Below are 22245 nucleotides of genomic sequence, written 5' to 3' on the forward strand. Positions count from 1 at the left end.
GACGTGAGAAGGAGACTGAAATTAGTCTGTCATTCTTAGTGCCCACATTTTTCTAGACGCACTTGTACTTGACACTTGAATTCAATTTAGTTCTGACATTTCAGTTGAGGTTTTTTTGGAATTGTGGATTAAAACTTCCCACCTAAACATCAAAGATTTTACATAAAACTGATGAATCTAAATGTCTAAGTATCAATAGAAAAATGATCCCTTCTCTTAGGTGATTAAATGTATTGTATTAACGTGTGCATAATGCAGAATCAATAAATAATGAATTACCACTGATTGTAATTGAATGTTTTCATAATTTTATTGTCAGCCATGATAAATAATCAGTACGTTTATACTGCATTAAATTAATTAGTGTGTCATTTCTATTACATACATCAGCAGTGAAGTAATGCAGTGACATCTGTTTCTAATGTTTTAAAGATGTGGTATTCCTTATTAAGTAAAAGGAAGAGTTATTAGAGGTATTTCCTGTGATTGGCAGTTATACTGGTACAGTCAAAGGGATCAAATAAAGAACTTGCACTCCTGGCAAATGCTGCATTTCAACCCCTAATGGCAGCGAGTTACAATGATTGGAGTGAATTTTGCTTCTTCAGGCTTTCAGAAAGTCCTGCCCACCTTTCCAGAGAAAGTAAGAACAGATCTTCTCTCCCTAATACCCTCAGGGATATTCTAACATGGAAAATAATTGAAGCTCTACAGAAGAACCAAGCATCCAATCCATTTCTATATTAATTTTTCTGCCCCAGTCCTCTGCACATACAAAGGAATTCCCCTCATTAAAAAGTCTCAGATTAAGCCTTTTATGGCTGTGACGTTCTTACATGGAAGTATCTGGACTACTGGGACTTTAACCTTTCCTTGGAAATCAGACCAATTTGATATCTCAGCACGTTGATGCAGTTCATGTACATGACTCGTAAAGGAAATGGGAAACCGAGGAGATGTTGCAAACGTGGGAATGGCAAAGGGAAAGAGTCGAGTAGGAGGAACAGAATAAATGGAAGGAACGCACAGCAAAATAAGCAGGAATCAAACTGTGCCACAAAGGGGGCTGCTTTCTAAATGACCCTGGGTATTATAAATGGGGTGACCACCTGGGAGCAGAGTGATAGCAATCAAACACACAGAGCAACAACAGTTACAGATTCCAACACAGGTCCAGGATTCCTGATTGTCTTTTCCAAGACACTTACAGACATCCTTAAGTTCTCTGTACCATTACGTCATCTTTTAAAAGAACAATTGGAAAGTCTCATGTTAGAGCTTATCTGACCAGAGTAATTCATCCATAAAGCAGCCCTTAATTTTAATCTTAAATTTTTCATACTACCAATGTACATCATGATATTTAAGTCCTCGACAGTCCAACACAGACACAGCCTTTGAGACAAGTTCTCAGTTCACAGAACTGCCCTGAGCTCACAGTTCAAGCTTTACATGAGGCAGGAAGGATTGGACTATTTACTACAGGAACCTGAGATAACTAAAGCACAACCATGACTCTCAAACAAGGTCCCATCTACTTTGCCCATTCATTAAGACTTCCCTTGGCTGTTCTCACTGAGGAGGGGTGACCTGCCAGCCTTAGACACCATCACTTTTTGTTTAACCCATGTGAAAATGCCTTTCCCTGAAAGCAAGGAGTCCATTTGTCATATAAAAATGGGAGTGATAATTTTAAGCTTGTTCCAGTGAAATACATGAGTACAAGATGCAGTTGTTGCTAATGATTCCCTACTTTAATCTGGATTTTGATTGAGGATAGAGGGCAGCAAAATTGCAAAGGCAGGACCTTGGTGTAACAGGGCTGTTTTACATGAGATACAATCATCATTAAGGTTCAATGTTGTTTGCATCTTTTCTTCTTCAGGAAGAAAAATTAATACTATTAGATGTGTACTGAAGTTAAAACACACTTTATAGCAAACCACTGTGAACACAATTCCATGTACTCCAATATATTCAGTAAGTCATTACACCCAAATGCTTGTTACTATCCCCAGAGGAACAAGATTATCCTCATCTCTCACTCTCTACATTTGCAGGTCAGCTAAGGAAAGCAAAAGTTTTCCTGCTCTGTCTGTTTGAGCATCTCAACCCTAATCTGAAGGCACCACCATCTAGTGGGACAAGAAGGTATTTAATTTTCATTACATTTTTTTGGTATTTTTAAACATGGACATCACATTCTACTTCAAGTAACCAAAAAAAAAAATCTATTTTTTTTGTACATTTATACATAAGGCTCATGTGGACTTTTCATTAATTCTCATTCTTCTGTTTTAACTGCAAAGCATTTTCCAATAAAAAACTTAAGAGTCATTTCCTTGAAAGTAGGTTTTTGTAAACAGAATTGTATCAATGAGGAAACAATTTATAGCTATCCAGGCTCCAAAGAAGTGTAATTGATTTATTGAATAAATATTTTCAGTATTTTATTGAATCTACCTTGTGGAAATGCAATTGGCAGAATTATTCATACTGTGAAAGTAATTATCTTGAGCTCATCTTTAAAACCAATATGTATTTTAGACAGTAAAGATCCATCCTTGCAGTTTTCCATAGAGCCATTAACTGCACAGCATTTGGTTGGAAGTAGAGTCTGACCATTAAGTCCCATCAAAGCCAAACTTCCAACCTGAATGCACAGCATTCCTTTCACCTTGCTCTAAGAGTGACCATTTATTGTACTTTGCTTGTGCTGATACACTGACTGCTCCCTGCTCTTATTTGGTTTTCCTTTATGCATTTACAGTTGGGCAGGATAATGGCAGGGATTTTCTGGGGGGGAGGGAGAAGCATCAGGGGGAGCAGTGTGTGTTCATTTATTTTTTACCAGGGAATGTGTGCATCTGCAGCTGTTATCCTAAGATGCCTCCTTGTGTTCAGGTCTCATTGATCTTGTTACAGCATTTCACACACACAGGGATAATTGATTTACAACATTCAGGAGTCCGGGTCTTTTATAAGCATGAGAGTAAATATTAAGAAATCACTATATTTTGAAATTCTATAGGTATTTTTGGGTTTTATATCTAAACCAGTAATGCAATAATAAAGAATTAAATACTTCCTCACACAGATAATATCTTAGTATTCAGGATTTGAGCCTGATTCTGTTTCCATGGAAGTGAATGGTATTTTTGCCTTGGATGCAACTACACATTTCAATGTTTTACTATCCTCAAATTATAGAAATCTTATCGACAGAAATGGGGATCAATGGGCATTTTGCTTTGTACATCAATTTTATGATGCTGTCTTTTAAAAGGGTACCTTTCTGCTGAAAGCCATAACATAATATCAATCTATGCTGCCAATTCTTACTGAAATCCATCTGGAGTTCTGAGTAAAAATCAATGGAACTGGTCCAAACTGGTTGAGGTAGTAAATGGCAGTTTGGCCCTTTGATCCCTAAACCATGTGCCTGAGAAGGTTTGAAGTATTTAATTTAGAATGCAAATGTAAAAAATTGTAAACCCTTTTGTTTGGGATACTGTTTGCAGTTGATCAAGTCCAGGATGTTCTCCCTCACAGGAGCAAAATGCTGCCTGAGTAAGAGGTGTAGGATGTGTGGGGAGTTCAGAGGTCAGTCTGGGATGTGCAGGGACATGTCCAGGCCCTGATCTGTACAACTGCCCACTCCTGACTTCACCCAGACTTTGCAAAAGCCTCTCCCTCAGATTCCTCATCTCTTTGTGAACTCCCCAAAGAGCGAGCCTGGTCCTGAGGCCTCACTGCCACTGGCTGCCAGCTCTCAGTCAGAATTCTTCACATGCTGAAGAAAACGTAGTGAACGTAATGTTTGTTTGTTTTTATACATAAAAGTAAATATTTAGTGGAGTCAGCCACAGGATCCTGCACAGTTCTCTCCAGCAGGGACAGCCCTCCCTGGGCACTCATGCAGCTGTTTCAGCCCCGTTCCAAAGCCCCACCTGCAGAGGCTGAACCCACGGCAGAACTGAGGCTGAGTCTCAGTCACAGGAACACAGAGTGAGAGCAGAGTTAAATATTTAAGAGCAGGTTTTGGTTTTAACTTGACCAATCTCCGTGTCTCAAAATCACTCTCAGTATGTTCTGTGGACTTCTGGATAAAGTGGAAAACAGTCACATGAAAAGAACTGTCTCTCTTCATCTCCAGGCAACATTGACTTTATCAACCCTTTTCCTCTTCCTTACTTTCCCATCAAGTTTGACATGACACACATTGATAACCTACATAGAAATATGGAATAAACCTGGCTTTATATGCCAGGTTAACTTCATTGACTTTCTGATGGAATTACTGGTGACTTGTGGAGGCGTAAGGATGATCAAGCCATAAATTTAAAGTACAGGTTGGAACACCTGTGATCTTAATTATTTAATCCATACCCCTCCTGTAGTCTGAGTTTTTAAAAATTCTCCTTACTCGTATTTACAATGCCAAAACCTCTTAGTGCCCTGTGAGACCACTACTAGATCTGTGTTATGAATTTTAGAGTATTTTGCACTGGGGAAGACTGTAAAGCAAAAGTATTTATTCAAATTTTTTTCTAAAGGGATGTCTTAGCACTTGATTCCATTATCTCTATTATTATTTTAAATATACTATGACAAGATCTTCCCTATTTTTTTAATTCCACAAAGTCTACAAATATAAAATAGAGCACAGTTTAATACAGACCTTGGAATGTAAATATTTTTTCCTAAAATGTAAATGTCTGATATAGTTTTAAATACAAAAAAAATTTGGACTGTGAGTTCTTTTATATTTTAGACAGTGTTTAATTTGATATAAGCAAAAGAATCAAAGAAAACTGTTGAAAACTAAAAAAAAAATGGTTTTGTTTGGAGTGACAGAACTTCAGACACCAATTTGCCTTGCTACTTTAATAATTAATGTTGATTGAGCACATTGTTGTCACTTCAGTGCATGAAGTTAGCCAGGAATCCTGGGGTTTATATTTCCCATTAAGAGAAACTCATCTGAACCCAGTATCTTGCGGTGCAATCCTTTTCTGTACAAAGTAGATGTTAAAAATTAAAATTCCTGGACACAGCGAGGAAACAGCAGACTGAAAACTTCAAAGTCTGTCTTTTGGCCAAAGGTGTTGGGGAGCTGTGCTGCAACTCCTCAGTTGTCAGTCCTTCTAACAGGCACTTCAGGGAAATCCTTACAACAGGTTCTCCCTTAGTCTGTATCTTGGACAGAGACATCTAATCTGTATTTACAGCTCAAAGCAGGTTTTTTAACAGTTGCTCCTGTCTTTCTGTGTAGTGGCATGAACAGCTTCTATTCATCCCAAGAAAATAAGAGAGAAGACATCATCATTTTATTTAAAAAGCAAATAAGGCTTCCACTAGGTTATATATTCCCTATTCCTATTTAGGGAATTCCTTGTCACATAGGAAACCATGTGAAAACAGACTATCAGGAAACTGCCTTCTGCAAGACTGCAGGGAGCAATTGTTTCCACAAGGCACAGTAACCCTGGGCAGACACAGGATTTTAACACTTGGCTTAGTAGCCCTTATGGAAGAGCAAAGGAACCAAATAAAATGAACTCATGCTAAAGGTGAAGTTATGGAAGATGAAGCCCTGTTTGTGACAGATGCCAGGTATCAGGAATTGCAGCTATCACACCAGCTATGATGATCCCTCTGTTGCAAAATGCTTTTCAGAGTCATTTCAAAGCCATCAGGGAAATGAGAATTATGACACTTTTTTTTGCTATGCTCAGTATAAGGCCTTTGTAGTCCTGATTGCTCATCTCGGGTTTGATGTGGTGCTCAGTAAAAAAGAAACTGCTTTCACCAACAGATATTGTGGATCTGAACCCTTCATAATTGCCAATCCTGATAAACTCACACAATATAGATTTACTACTGAGCACACAGGTTTTACTGTAGCAGCATTAACAGGAAATACAGAATATCAGCTGTATCACTATACACAGTATTGAAATAACAAACTATTAGTAGCTTTGAGAACCTTTAGGAGCTCGATGTCTACCTACAGGTCCAGTTTATTAACAGACTTGTTGAGTGATATCCTCATCTGGATTCACTACCACTTAAATGAGTTCACCTACTAATCTGTAGGCCACTGTCCCAGTTTCACCTCCCTTGTCTGGTTAAAAAGATCAGATTTGGGTAGCACCTCACTATTAATAATCTCTTTCTTAGGACCATTTCAAAGTGCCATCCCACAATATCTATACACAGGTTTTCTGTACAGTTTGGTGAAGTTTCATTGAAAAAATAAAATGTACCTATGTAGTATTTCTAGATTTGACTTCTTTTGAAACATTTTTCCACCTTTTAAGAAAATTACAATAGCTTCCATGGAAAGTTCAGACTGAAAAAAGCAAATGAAAAACCCCAAGCAGTAAAGCACAAAACAGAAAAGAATTGCACTGACATGTGAAATGTGTTAAAAATTCTTCTTTGAATCAGTCATTTAGACATACAAAGATAATGATGATGATTATGATGACAATAATTATAATCAACTAAAATTTAAATTCATCCATTTTCTTCTATGCAAATACCAATTATATTTCTTTTCTTTAAAATGAATGTGACCATTTTAAATAGTTATTCTTGCAAATCTTCCTAATAATCTGCCTCAACATTTACAACAGCACAGCATTCTTCTGAGGTGGGGGGGGGGAATTCTGTCTCTTCTGGCTTAAGGGAAGGGTCGATATGAGGGTCCACATCAACTATCTGGAATTAGTATTGTGGGTCTGTGATCTGTGACAGTGACCAAGCCAACATCTTACCCTAAAAAGATGATGCTAAGACTAAACAAACAAACAAAAAAAGCCTTCTATTGAGTACTATGCACCATGATTTGTCACATTCAAACCTAAAATTCTCACTCACACTACAAGATTTGACTTCTTATTGTTTTCATTTTACACAATATCACTCTAGTAACACACAACCTGGAGAATAGCCTGTTATCAAGGCAGTGGGGTTGACAGTCAGGTTGCAGTTATGTTACAGTGCTCAGGTCCATCATCCCCTGAAAACAGATTAAAACACAAACATCTTAAAAAACTTCCAATGCTTTAATATAGGTGGCCCACACAGTGTTTGCAGGAGCATTCTTTGCCTAGACATGTACAGTTTAATTGAAGTTCAGTAAGTGCAATGTGGAACTCCTCTGCACAAGGAAAGGCAGCATTTAAATGGAGTGTACTATGTTTGGATTAATGAAAAATGGATGTTAAATCATAAGTGTCCATCCTGAACTCTCAGAAGCATCACACATACATGCAGTCTGGCATTTGTTTCCCCCACCACAGCTGCAAAGCCCAAACTAAGTCTTTGCTCTTATGCAGAGCTCTAAGTGGAGCAGTGACAGACCCAGTGCATTGGGACTGAGGCAAATCAACCTCAAGCACAGACCTTCTCAAAGTAAGAATAATGTTTGCTTTATCAATTTATCCACCTGCTTACAGAATTTCAAATGCAGTCATTCTACTTCATCTTTTAACTTAGTGTCATCACTGATACTCTGCCTCACCCTGGCTGTTACTCCCTCCTAACTTTTGGATGTCTCTCGGATACAGTTTCGTGTTTGGGTCCTTGGTGACATGTGTCTTCACAAGAATCTAAGCTGGCAAGAACTCATTTTCATCCGAGGCCTTTATATATAGTCTTTTGTTTATGGTTTCTCTGGTGAAGCCTAGGTAAAAATACTGCATGTGAGACACATCAATTCACATGGCTTTATGGACTACTTTAAACCCTTTTAATTATATGAGAATATTTATGGGGAGTTTCCTAAGGGATCTTTATCAGTTTCAGAACCTAAAGTCTTGGTTTATCCTCTCTTTTAATTTTAGCCAGGTGCCATTTATGATTTTCAAGACTTGAGAATACTGCTTTTTAAAAAATTACTAAAAAATCTTGCACTTGTCATTCTCCTCAAATAGGGAACTACAGCCTTCCACTCTGTGGTTGGTTGGGGTTTTTTTTGCTTCCTCTGCTCCATCATCCATCTCTCAGATCAATTCCTGTTTTTTTTTTTCAATATCTCTATGGGCACATTTTAAATATACAGTGAAATGAGATAATTACTCCTCTCTCTTGTTTAAAGCAACATACATTTCATCTCCAACTGTAATTATTGTTGGTTAAACAATCAGAAAAGACCAGGATGTAGAGGCTGAACTTTGCATGGTAAAACTTGTGCTGACTGGAATGAAGTAGGAAGCTAAATGGCTAAAGGATCTGTATCCATAAACTGGCAACAAGTCAAGAGAAATGAATAAAAGAAATGCAATATGAAGAAGAACAGGAATAGTTCCAGAGAAAAGAGATTAGTTTCTTACATAAGCCACAGTCTCCAGATGTGCTGGAAAAGGTACAGTTTTCCCAAACCTGGAAAGCACAAGTATGAAAACCTTACTATGCAATAAAACTGCCCCATGTAATATTGTAAATTAAATAGAGTAGTAAATGAATATCATGAGACACACTTGTCCATCTTTACTTAATCTTGATTAAATCTTAATCAATCTTGATTTATTGCCCAACTTTATACAGCAGTCCCACACATCCAATCCATTTCTTTTTTCTGGTGTTTACTGGCAATTGCAGAAATACCATGACTGACCAAGACTTTTAGATGCTGGAATATACAAATAATGGAATTGCTAGGACAGAAAGCATTAAACTGTTTTGTAGCATCCTGGTTTACAATGGCATAATTTCAGTAATTCTTCCCAATTTATACTGCTGTTATGGATACCACATTCTGTTATAATGCTGTTGTTTTCAGTAGATGAGAAGAAACAGAAGAGATTGGTTATTAAGAGTATTTAGAAACGCCAAGCTTGGAACATGTAATTTAGCCATATAACCATTCTTTGAGACATATACAAAATGCATTTATTCTCTGAGAGTTTATACTTTAAATCCTTAGAGGGTCAACTGTGGTCATTATTTTAGTGACCACTACAAGAGAAGTAATCAAGCCAAATAAACCCATGACTGACCCTATATAATGTACATAATAACATGGGGTTAGCTCATTGTAAATCAAGATGCAGTCTGATTCTACCACCAGTAGTTCTCCATGTCTCCAATTCCTAAAGTAAGTTTTCCTCCACGTCTCTGAGAGACAAGCAATGAAAACTGCAGCATATTAGTCATCCAAGGTTCATCAGCTATTTTAAGATTAAAGATTATCCTGTAGCATAAAAAAAACCCTGCATTTTGAGGCTGCTGCAAAGACAATCTCCTTCATGCTGCACATCTGTAGCTTTAGGAGACCTGGAGACCTGGAAAACTCATTGGTAATTCTCAATTTAGCTGGAGTGGAGCTTTCTTTCCATCCTCTGCCATCCAGGCTGGGCAGAGCAGCCTGATCAAAACCATGATCCTGTTTTTTCTCTCCTCTGTGTTCATTTTGTACAAGAAAGTTTTGACTGCCATGAGAGACCTGCAGAATTGTTGCAGATTGTCATTAATTAAAGGCTGGAAAAACAGACTCCTTCCTTGCCTTGCCTGCTTACAGAAGTCAAGTGACATGTAATTCTTTCCCCATCTCCCTAAACAATCCTATAATTTGCCCACATCTTAGTAATCAAAAGGGCAACTTCAACATTAGTTCCAGTGCTCCTCAGGTAGAGAATGTGGGTTTATTATTCAGAGTTTTTAAGCTCTGTTCAGTTCACTGACGTACCAAGGCCAAGATGACTGTATCAGAGGAATATTCATCCCATCCATGGGAACTGAGTATCTCCATCTCACTGAGAATTTGTACCTTAGGGTCTAATGCCATTAATAAAAGATAAGATTTGAGGGCACGATTAGGACTAACTACAGGAAGAGAGAAAAACTCAGATAGTGGTAACCAAGGAGGAGATAGAATAAAGGTGTCTGGGAGTTTGGACTAAATTTGGAAACAACTAATTTTTTGCTAAACATGCTTGAGCACAGAGTGGCTGTTCCTGTGGTTAATGAACAATCCAGTTGGTTCATGCTTGAGCAGTTGTATAACTGCAAACTCCATATGAAAACCACGCAGAACTGCAGCAACACACAAACATTTCCCTGCTGCCCGAACTAATGAGCCATTTGGTTGGGATAAATCGGGTTATTCACGAGATGTTTCAAGCAGCTAATAGGCCCGATCCTGCTGCTGATCCTTATTCAAACTGGTACTCGAGGAGAATTAAATTCTGTAGCCATTGAGGGAATAATAGAATGAATAATGAGATTTCACACGTGAAGTCACCGCAGGATAAAGAGGCTGTAACGCGAAAAAATTAAAATTCATCCTAGGGAATATGAAGCATTTGCTGTTTGTTTTTGGAGGGAGACACATTTGATCAAATGATCTGAGACTAGATCTCGAAATAACGGGAAACTCCATCATTCTAATGCTGATTCTTGCTGATTTTCTTTCGAGCTTCAGTGTTTCTCCCTGGGAACTTAAAACATGAGGTTTTGCTCAGATCACTACATTTCTGAAATGCATTTTGATAGAGGTAAATGTTAACTACACAGACTTTAAAGTAACAGAGGCACTTCTATGAATATGTGAAAATCCCAAATAAAAGTTATAAAGCAAAACACCATGTTTTTAGGAGAGATGTTTTGCTGGAAATCAAAGTAGGAAGAGTTGCTTACAGGAAAAGTATTTAGAACTGCTCAAAGTGGAGTCTTAAAATTGATCTTTTTATGTATCCTTCTGAATTGTTTTTGCTAAAAACGCTGTATAAATCCCCTGCAATACATAGGATTGTGAATTACTTCATAAAACATAGGGGGAAATGTATTGAATACAAATGGTTAAAAGAATTACATTTAGTTTTTCTGTATGCATTTTGGAATGCATTTTGGCAATTCTAATTGATGAGACCTAGTTTAACAAAATACAGGGAAATTCAGTAATCAGGCCACAGGATGTGCAGTTTAATTATGTTGGTGTGCATTTCTATTTGTTTCTAATGTAGAGGATCTATTGGTAAAATGAATGCCCATTTTGTGGTCTGTTATGCAGAAAATGTTTAATCCAGTGTTTGATTTACTCTGTTAAATCTTCTTTATTGAATGTGTTTATTCATCCATGCAGAATTGGGTATGCTGCTTTCTGTTAATATGACATTGCAATTAAATAGCTAAAGAGAAAAACATGGCAAGACATTTTCTCAAGGTCCATGAAATTCTCATAAAAAATTATTCATACTTACATATTTCACTTCTACATTTGCAGATATTAAAACTGTAAAAGTACAGAGAAATATTTTTGTGTTGTGTGGGACTGACAAACCTTGTGGTTAAAGATCCTGAATAATCATTTTTGTCAAATAAATAGTACTAAGGAGGATTTCTGGTCCAGTGGATAATGACTGTCATCATGAAATAGGATTGCACTGATTGCATCTTATGAATGAAGCTCCCAGGAACTCACAGCACCAAACAACAGCATTTTGTGGTGGGATAAATACTTAAGCACTTGAGAAACAGTAAGACATTGACAGTGAAATAGCTCTGCTCCAGCACAGTCCTAGAGTTATGTTAAACAATAACAAAAGGGTTTCACGATGATGTTATATTTTCATGAGTGTGCCTTCCCTCAGCAGGAAAAGGATGTGCAAGGGGAATTTGTCTTATCTGATCTAACCAATAGAGTGATGCTTTGTTCCTGAACACAAGACATTTAGGTCAGGATGATCCAGCCCTGTGAGAATTCTGGAGCTAAATTTCTGTGTTGCAGGTTGAAAAGTAGAAATGACAGCTCCATTCACAGAATTGCAGAATGGAAGTTTGAATCAAAATTTCTGTGGGACAATTGAAAGCACAAATATAAGAAATATAAGATTTGATCTTACTCCTATCTGAATTAATAACTACTCATTTTCTCTGTTATATATTTCTCAGTGTAGTAATGAAGCACTGATGTTTAAATCTATATATTTTTTTGTTCTTCTGTTGTTTGGTGTTTCCTGCTAGACCATTTTCTGTGCTGACTCTGCTCTAGCAGGTCTGGCAGTACCGTGGGGGTAAAGGTGGGCTCTGGTTTCCATTAGTCACTTTATACTATTTTCACTATTCTTTTGCTGTGTGAACAAGGAGCTTGTAATAAGGTGTTAACAGGCTGCTAGCTGGTTTATTGTTACTATTGATTTAAGGTGTTAAGACTTTAATATAATCATACACAATGAATAACATCAAGAGATTAGTTTAAAGCCATATAAGCCATTAAATGCAAAATAAAAAGCAAAACTTTCCAGAAATTTCCAGAGTATTCTGGCACAGGTGTTCTGCCTACATTGCTGTATGGGTTTTTCAAATATTTGGTTTTATACTTGCTGTTCTTTCACTCAGAGTAGTAATACAGGAGGAGTTACTCTGGACCAGTAGATCCTGGATTTCATTCAAGATTCCAACTTCTTTTCTTTGTAAGGTGCAGGAGGAGGCAAAGTGTTATTTTGGGCTTTAGAGGGAAATTAAAAATGAGTTAATTGGTGCATTGAGAAAAACAGAGAGGGTTTTGCACGCAGAGAACATAGTACAATCAAACATACAGTATGGCTGTTAATTAACAAGAAAGGGCGTTAGATTAATGACTCACTTTCGAACTAATACACTAATAACTTAATGCACTTTTTAAATCTGCATTCAACGTGGTGGCTAAAGGAAAAACATTATTGCAGTTGGGGAATAAGGGAACTTTTTAAAATAATGAGGGAAATACTTTCTTGGATATATTAATAAAAAGCACTAAGCAATGAGATTGAAGAAACAATAGGAATTGGTTTGGAAACAGCGCATTTGCAGGGGAAATAAGAAAAGTGACATCTGTTGTCTCTGAAGAACTGGTTATCCAAGAAACTTCAGTGGAATTCACAAAATCACAGGATGGTCTGGGTGGGAAGGACCTTAAAGCTCATCCAGTCCCACCCCCTGCCATGGGCAGGGACACCTTCCACTGTCCGAGGTTGCTCCAAGCCCCGTCCAACCTGGCCTTGGACACTTCCAGGGATGGGGCAGCCACAGCTTCTCTGGGCAACCTGTGCCAGGGCCTCCCAACACTCACAGAACAATTCCTTCCCAAGGAAGAATTTCTTCCCAATAATCGACCCGTAAATCATTAAAAAATACGGGTGTTTGCACTGAATTGTCTTGCATTTGGCCAAGCAGGGGGAATGCCGCCGTATGGCTGTATTTGCGGAGTTTACTCATGGATGCTCGGAGCTCGCGTGCCTTCACCGCCGCGTCCCGCGACATCCCTGTATCCCAGGTAAAGGAGGCTCGTTCTGCGGATGAGGAGAACAGCAGAGGGGCGAGGAATGGGAAGGACGGCGAAACCGAGGGGATAAGGGGTGGTAGGGGCTCTAAGGGCTGGCAGGAGCGCGCCGCGGGTCCGTGAGGGCGGTGCCGTGAGGGCGGTGCCGGGCCCCTCCCTCGGGGCCGCTCCCTCCGGGCCCCTCCCTCAGGGCCCCTCCCTCGGGGCCGCTCCCTCAGGGGCCGGCCCCGCCCCCGCCCCGGCCCCGGAACCTCCCCGTGCCGGCCCCGCCCCTTCCGCCGGCGCCGCGTGACGGCGGCTCCAAGATGGCGGACAACCTGCCCTCGGAGTTCGAGGTGGTGGTGCTGGGCACCGGTACGGGACGGCACGGGACGGGCCCGGGGGGCAGCGCCCGCACGGCCCCTCGGCCGTGTCGCCGAGGGGGCGGCGGAGGGGAACGCGGGCGGAGCTGGAGGCTGAGGGGAGGCAGCGGTGTCTGGGCAGGGCGGGCTGGGGGCTCTGGGGCTGCGAGCGCTGCCGAGGTGCCTGCGGGGACAGCTGCGGGGACAGCTGCGGGGACAGCCGCCCTCACAGCGTCCCCGGCAATCGCAGCCCGCCCCAGGGTTGCTGATAACACGTAAGTGCCCAGCTGTGCTTAGAAATAGAGGTGTGGCGGAGGTGCGGGTGGGGCTGTCTGTGTGCGACCCCCGGCCCTGGGAGCGGGCACTCGCCCGTGCTCCGCACACCTGAGCCGGGGGCTCCTTCAGAGCCTCAGAAAGCCTTGTCTGACTGACTCTGCCTCCCCTGCCAGCCCTTTTTCCGAAACACCGTCCTGCTGGGCAGGTTTGCTTTTGTGAGCTGAAAACAGCTCTGAAGAGCTAAACCCTATCTCATTGCAGTATAGGTGGTATGTGCTGATAATATGTTTTTTTAATCATATCCTGCAATACAAGAACTTTCATATTTAATTTTTTTTCCAATCTCTATGCGTGCTTTAAAGTAACAAAAAAAATTTGAGTCTTTCTCACTAAAGCATATTTTTTAGTCTATGAACGATTGCACACACCCTTATTCTGAACTTCCTGCCCATTTTATATCCTGTACAATATCAGGTCAATAATGATGGAGACCTGGAATGTGTCACTGAAACAAACCACAGTGTAACTACTAGGGAAATTTTAAAATGCTCCTTGAGAAGTAGGATTCTTGCTGCCTGTGGGTTGAAATAATTTATATGTATGGAAATAGATTTCTGTGTGTAGGACCCAGTGACAGTGACCTGGTTAAGACTGGTCTTGATAAGCCACCCACCTTAAATTCAGCATTGAGCTCTAATCTAATCTTAAAATGCTCCAAATGGCCACTGTTTGTAGGTCCCAAATTTACACCTGGATTTTGTTTGCCTTTGTGAAGAGCTCAGGGTGTTGGTTGGAGCACAGATGGGAAGACACTTCTAAAGGTTCTTGTTTTCCATGTGACATCAGCAACTCTGGTTTTGGAGTGCACTGATCTGTCAAATTTTGTCCTTGGGATTTAAGATTTCCAGTCATTTGGAATAGAATGAGTGGGTTTCTTATTGTAATTTCAGTGTTCAGCAGGAAAAAAAGCAATTCCTGTGCAGTGTTTGTGTAATTGCTTAAAGGATTTCTGATTTATTTATGGACTTTCTGAGAGTTAAGAAAACATATTGCCCAATTGTTGACCATAACTCTACTGAAAATGCAAAGTTAAGGTTATTGAGCAAATGAGGAGATCCCTTCTGTGCTCTTAACCCTCTTGTATGGAGTGGAAGCCTTAATAATGAGCCTGAAATTTTCATATGTCTACAGATTTGTGAGTATTTTGGCTGTATGAGAAGAATAGTTAATAATGAAAAGCTGAAGTATCAAACTGTGAGGGTATAATATTAAAAATTGCATAACTTCTGTGATTTTTGAGGATAATCCTTTCTTTACTGCCACAAAGTAAACAGTGTTTATGTACATGATGCAGAAACTCAAAGGTTTATACAAATTATGTTAAGCTATTCAGCTATTTTAGCCATTGGTATTCAGGGATGACTTTTTGCCCACCTGTAGAGAGTTTTGCTATAACCAGTCTCAAGATTTTCAGAATTCTTCATTTTAGGAATTGTTTTGCCTTTTCTCTGCATTCCTTTTTACTCAGAACATATATAAATGGTGACTAACACTGTTGACTGACTGGTGTTTTTAAAATCTCTATTAAATTACTCAATATGGAAGATTATTTAGAGTAAAACTTTCATCTGTCTTCTCTTTGGGAAGTGACTCCTGAGGGAATATCTTACCCTAGTCTTCAACTGTGTTTTGCAATGCTGTAACCAGTGCTGAGTGTACCTGTGGATATTTAATTGTCAAATGTAATAACTAGAACCTTTTGTTAATGGTATTTTTAATGCATGGTAGTAATTTCATTCTTTTCTGCATGTGTGGCCTTTTCCTGGTTTTGTAATTTGTACATCTGTTAATTTTAGTAATTAGATTGAGTGGTAAGGTTAGATTTGAATTTTATTTCAGGCTCATTTAGCTGTTCTAATGTAGGAAGCTTAATGCAAATGGAACCTCTTTTTTGTGAATTGATGCTTGTTGATTTTTGTTGTCTAAAAGCCTGTAGGATCCAAGTTGGGATTTGGGAATTCAAGGTGGGCATTAGTCATGTTCAGTTAAGGGGGTTCATTGTTGAAGTTGTCAAATAGGAGAATTCATAGGCAAAACATTCAGCAACACTGAATTTGGGGCAGAAGCTCCTGTAAGTGCAAAGATTTGCATGTGGTTGTGCCCTGTGCTGTGGATACAGGTGCAGGGTCATCCTTACCTTGGGATTTCTTCAGTTCATTGACTGTATTCAGTCTTGACTTAAACTTGTCTCTGATGCTCCACAAGGCCTGCATGACTGCTGGGCAAGTTGTAGAGGATATGGCTCTTTAAAAGGTGTTGTATTCACAAGTTTGTCTGCCAGTAATTCTAATTTTTTTCTAAAAAAGGAGTTATTTTTTATAAAAGCAGTCAGTAAATTTTCTAGTTCTATGCAATTTTCTTTCCATTCTGGTTTTCAGTGGTTATAAATAACACATGAAATGACTTTCAAGGTGGAAAGCAGGAATCCATTTTGAAATATTCTATAAAATAAAGAGTGATTTATGGTTTCATATGATTTTGGCTGAAAGCACTCGGGCTTTGCCAGGTCATCAAAGTCCTGTCAGGAGAATCTATTATTTATTGTTCGATATGCTGGGAGTGGTGTAAGTACTTTATGTTTATCTTATGTAAGTGTAGTGTTAGGAAAAATCACTTCCAGATGCTAACACTATTTTTAAAATACACCTTGAAAAACTAACCTGAGTGTTATGGATGTGAATTTTGAAGTAAACACTGAAGGTTGATTTTAAAAAAATAAATAATTCCTAATGTTTTTATTGTTGCAGGATATTTTTAGGATGTGCCAAAAATGTTTTTTGATACATCTTTTAGGCTGGTATTTTGGTTATGTTACTTTATATAACTGCACAGTCCTCAGTTTGCATCAGCAGCTATTTAGAGTTGAAAGCTCGATGGCAAACCAGCTGAAGGTGGATATTTGTTGATGTCACTGGTCATTGTGGACTAACACAGTGGCACCGACTGGTAATGTTGATGTCTGGAAGGAGAAAATAGAGCCACATTTTTATTATCATTTGTGACTAAGTCATTGCCCGTCCATGTGGATGTCAAACAAAATGAACACTGACTCACCATCCTGTCCTGTGTGTCCCCCTTTGGTTTTTTTAGTATTCTCCAAATGTAAACATGCCTTTATCTTCTTTCTGAGTTTCTTTAACCTAACTAAAATTTTAATATTGAGGGGTTGTGTTCTGGCCTGGTTTCCTGTCTGGATTTTGGGGGGTAGCAGAGATGCTGTGACAGCCACCTTGAAGGTCTAGGCTCCTACTGCTGCCTCAGACAGGTTTCTTTCCCAGATCCTGTGCAATGCCCTGGCTGCTCTTGGGAGAAAACTCATTGTTCTGTGAACCCTTTGTTGTCCTTCTCAGCCTGTTTGTGTTCTTCAGGTTTTCAGATTATATTGCTGATCTTACAAAATAAGAGAGTGTAGGACTCCTGTGCACCTACTTTGAAAAATACAGAGTAGGTCATCTGCATATCAAGGTGACAAACTCCTCTAGAAAAAGGCTCAGCAAAGTTCTGGGCTGAATCGGGAGCAGTTGAAAAGACACCTTTGTCTGTTCCACTAGGAAATGTCATTCCTTTCCTAAATAACATTTATTTGTGCCAACTGTCAGGGTCCATGGTTTGCATTGCCAGGTTCCCCTGATGGGATACAGATAACTATATGGAATTACAGTATAGGCTCCTTCCTTGACCAGTTATGATTTTCACTTGTCTCAGTGGATTGGCATTTCTATACCATATTCTGTAATGTAGAAATATTTTCTGATAGTGTTCTGCAATATGAGCACATATTAAAATTAATCAAACCCAATATTCAAATTTAATTAGCTATCTTTAACTTATTATATACAATGAATATTTTAATTTCCAATTAAATTATGAAATGCCTTTAAAGTTCCACTTATACCAAAAACACACCATGAAGATGGTGTAGTGAGCTCCTCCAGAGTCAGCTGCTGTTCTCTTCCTACAAGTTCAGATGCAAACAAAATTTATTGCAGCTGGTCAACTGTCTGACTGCAGAAGATTGTTTTGAAATTGTCTGTGTTCCAGCATTTTTAATATATTTTCCTCCAACTTTTATATTATGAAAGAGCCACTTGTGATTTATTTAGTAGATACAGTAAAGCAAATTAAACATTTAAGCCTTTTCAAGATGAATCTCATGTAATTCAGTAAAAACTTATCAGCTGGATGACTGGGAAATAGTTTGCAGTGAACAGCTTAGGAACCAAGACACTTCCACACATATGGAGCTGTTTATAAATTGCTCAGGGCAGTGACTGTGTCCATTTAAAGGCAGTGCATCACTAGAGCAGCATGTACAGCTGCTGAGCAGGAGGCACAGTGTGTAAGCCTAAAATTAATTTTTGATTACACAGAGGTGAGTTATAACTTTGAATTATTTTGTAACACTTTTTAAAATTAATTGGCTTTTAAAACTGAAGAAAAAAGTTCTGTAGCTCAGCAGTTATCTGAAATTTGAATTTTGCTGTGTTGAAACTAAAAGTCAAATTGGTTTTTGGTAACTAAATAATGTGTAACCAATTCCTCTCTTTCTTTTTTACTTCTAAAACACTATTCTTGAAAGTGAAAACGCAGTTGATTTTGCTTCATAGGGAAGCTCCAAAAATTCATGTAATGGAGATATCTTGGTCAGAGGTTGCTGGAAACAGCCAGATGCAGAATTCAAGGTCAGTTTGCAGCAGCCACCTCTGTAATTTATTGGGATTAACGTGCCTGTTCCATTTCCAGGAAGGTGTGATGGAGACAGTGCTTGGACAGTTGCAGTGAGAGCGGGCTGAGGGCACTGTGCCCTTCTTCAGAGGGTTGTCCTGACCCTGTGGTTGTGCTCTGGGCTTGCTGGGTGCCTTCCCCCCGTGCTGCAGCTGGTTCTGGTGCAGCCCTGCAGTCTTTCACAGCAACTCCCAGTGCATTACACACAAAAACTGGTCCTACAGACCCGATGTGGCCATGCCACAGTGTTTGTTAATCTAATTAGAGCCAGTGTGTTATGATTCAATCTGCTGGCCATTCCTTTTCTTTCCAAGCAAGAAGTCCAGACCCAGGAGGGCAGGTGTGTAGTCAGCATTGCTCCTGGGCCAGTACTGGGGACTCCAGTTGGTTCACTTTGACTTTGCACTCGTGTTTCAGTGAGGCACCAAGTGCATCACCTGCTGGATGGGTATCAGGTACTACCTGTGAAATTCTACCTGTTAGAACATGGTAGCAATCTGGGGATCACTAATGAGTAAAATCACTCATTTTATATTTATATTTATATCTGTGTGCAGATGCAATGCCCAACCTCACTGAAATTTTAAATTACTCTTTCCCTGACAAGGCCAGAGAGGCTAATTTAATACTCCATCTGATAAATGGGGGTTAGTAAGTGGAGGAAGAAGGCAGTGGCTTTAAGGAATGATGATAAAGATTCCAACTGGCACTAACCAGTCCTTCTTGAAGGAAAACTCTTTATCTTTGTTTTTCTAGTAAGAGAAATGAAGTGCGTTGCAATCTGACATAATGTAAATATTTCATATGTAAGCATTCTAAAGGGGGATATGAAAGGGCCAGGAAACACAGAAAGTATATAAACATTTCTTGGTAGCAAGCACTGCTATTTCTGAATTGATTCTGCCTCAAATACAAAGAACTTCTGAGTCAGCACATTAAATGATACAAGTATTGTATGGACTCCTTATTCCTCCACATAAATCCCTTTTATGCTGCCAGATGTTTATGTATAACACACTGAAATCTGGATCTGGTGCTGCTTTCTTGTGGTTGGATCATGCAGTTCCTACTCAGACTTCTTATTTCCTGCTAATACCACTGCAAATCTAAAAATTGTCTGGATTTTAACCTTATTTGAGGAAATGTTCTTTTGCAGTAGCCCTTTTCATTTCAGATAGAGTGAAATGTGTGCTGTGCTTCACAGTAAGGAGTATGCATAATAACTTGGTAGAAACATATTGGTTATTACTAATTGTAGCAGAGGGCAGTGATGATTCAGTAGTTTGATTACTGATTTTGATAGCAGTACAATCTTAGAATTCTTCAGTAGTAATCTAAAAGGAGATGTAGATTCTCATTTAGATCTTGCTGTTCTTAGTGATGCAAGTTACTGGATCCAAATCATTACTCAACTGCCTGTTGAAACACTCTGTGAGTGGTACAGGTTATAGTGCTAAATCCTGCATCACTTGAGATGACCAAACCAGCAGATGCCTGTTCCCCAAGAAGGATAAGTGGCAGGAAGTGTTGGAATAATCCTCAGGAGGAAAACAGCCTGGAGATACCCAGCTTTATTTACTCATCAGGCATAAGGGAAACTTCAGAATCTGGAGTCTGCTCTGCCCTGCAGCGAGGGTCCAAACACATTTCAAAAGCTGGATATAATCCAGCTTAGGGTTTTTGACAAATCAAAGTCCAGAATAGAAAGCTGTTTCCAAGTAGGAACAATTTATAAAAAGATGGTAATATTTCTCTGCTATTGGATCATCTGGAGGGGACCTATCTTGCACCAGTAGGAGCCAGTTGAGCTTCCTATGCTGTCATTACATAAATGAACATTTCTGTGAGGAGGCTTTTCCTATTTAGTTTTGTCCTAGATAGAGAAGGACTGTCTGTACCTATATGATGATGGTGTGTTTACCAGAACATTCTTTCTTGGAAAAGGCTCTTGTCCAGTAGCCATCCTGCAGTCCAGATCCCACGTAGGAGTAACTGGCACTTGACAAAGCTGCCTCTTTCCTGTGTGCCTTTGTTTCTGTTGGAGAAGAGAATTCAGAAACTGGTGCCACAGCACAGTCTTATTTCTTGGCTTTACTGAGGTTTTGTCATGGAACAATTGGTGCCTTGCTCTCTCAGGTTGTTGGAGAGCCTCTCCAAGAGGAGGAATTCACAGGCCTTGCCTTTCAGCCTCACTCTGTTCCCAGTGGGTATGTGGGGGGCCACGGGATCTGAGAAGCAAAGGATTGGTGCAGAAAATTGATGCCAGCTTTCAAGAGCAAGGAAGCTAATTCAGGGAACAATTTCATCCAAGGTTAATGGAAGAACAGACCTCCAACACAGTATCAATTGGATCAAGCTTAAAGCAATCAGTTATGCCCTGGTAGCTATAACTCCAGCCCAGGTCAGCCAGGCAGCACTGGTGATGTTTTACAACACTTTCTCAGTGGCTTTTATTAATAAGGAAGGAGAAACAAGTTTCTCAATTCCATTTCTAGAGTAATACTCTCTGTGCCCCATTGAGGGAAAGAAAACCTTTTTCAGGAACTCCCAACAAAATAGTAGTTGTAGATTCTATTCCAGATAGTTTATAGAGGGAGTGAAATGGAACGTGGATATAAATGGGGGGGCAGCTGAACGTGGAGCTGCTCTCCCATGATCAGTGTGTGCAGCCAGGGTCTCCTGTCAGTTCTGAAGGGTGTGCTGCAGTGGAGTATTTTCTCCTTGTTCACAATGCTCTGTGTTTTGAGTTCTTGCTTCCAAAAAATTCAACTCTAAAGGTTATTGGCCTTTCTAGGCTGTGAAACAAATGTCCGAGGAACTGGTGTGATTGTTCATCCCTCTTTCTGCTCCCAGAGGTTAATTGTCAGCCTTCACTGCTGTGGAAGGTCAGCAGTGCAAAGCTATTGTCACTTTTTCTGCTTTATCAATTCAGAAAAGGATTTTCTCCATCAAAATAATATTCATTAAGCCAGAAAATTTGAAGGGAGGTTGTAGCTATTTTCCTGGGAAATTTGTCGTCTGTGTCCTAAAACCTCCACTGTGTTGATCCAAGCATTTATGCTTTTGGACACCGCCATGGAACTGCTCTCCCAAAAACTGACCCTTTACTTGATGTAGAAGGAGGTCAGGAGTGGCAGAAGATCAGGGCCCAGAGGTTGAACCTCTTTATTTTGATGTTTGTGTTTGCCTTTGCTGGCTTAAAGGGTTTGTGAAACTGTGGTCTAGTGTCTCTAAGTCCCATGAGGTGTTTCCTAGACTGCATTTCAGGTTCTAGTATTAATAAAGGTTAGCTTAGCCATTTAAAATTATTTATTCGTGTCTCTGTGAGGGCTAAATTGTGCTTAATATCCCATTAAAGTCTAACAGCTTCTTACTCTAAGTAAGTGAAAACTGCTGCCTTACAAGTAGTAGGGAGTTATTCAGTAACCTTTAACTACTGCGTTGTGTTTTAAATGAGTCATCACATTGGGAACGTCAGGATTTATTTGTATGTGAAATCAGTATTCCTTCTGAAGAAATTGACAGCTGGAATAGGCCTGGAATTCTGCCAGAGATGATGTTTGTCATGAAGCA

The 22245-nt window shown here is 39.5% G+C and overlaps 1 protein-coding gene and 1 long non-coding RNA gene across 2 annotated transcripts in view; one reads left to right on the forward strand and one right to left on the reverse strand.

Moving 5' to 3' along the window:
* Positions 1–285: 285 nt before the first annotated feature.
* On the reverse strand, positions 286–13400 carry LOC135421541 (uncharacterized). The gene is made up of 2 exons (XR_010434065.1): positions 8343–13400; positions 286–7693 (listed from the first exon to the last, which is right to left on the reverse strand). It is a non-coding gene; the product is annotated as an uncharacterized LOC135421541 (long non-coding RNA).
* A 137-nt stretch (positions 13401–13537) lies between these two features.
* Positions 13538–22245, forward strand: part of CHM (CHM Rab escort protein) — a 50442-nt gene continuing 41734 nt past the window's right edge. Inside the window, exon 1 of the mRNA XM_064670125.1 lies at positions 13538–13624. Within this exon, the coding sequence (XP_064526195.1) occupies positions 13576–13624 (49 nt within the window). The 5' untranslated portion in view covers positions 13538–13575. The remainder of the gene's footprint in view (positions 13625–22245) is intronic.

Source organism: Pseudopipra pipra, chromosome 13 (assembly GCF_036250125.1).
Source record: "Pseudopipra pipra isolate bDixPip1 chromosome 13, bDixPip1.hap1, whole genome shotgun sequence".
In the NCBI taxonomy this organism is placed as follows: Eukaryota; Metazoa; Chordata; class Aves; order Passeriformes; family Pipridae; genus Pseudopipra; species Pseudopipra pipra.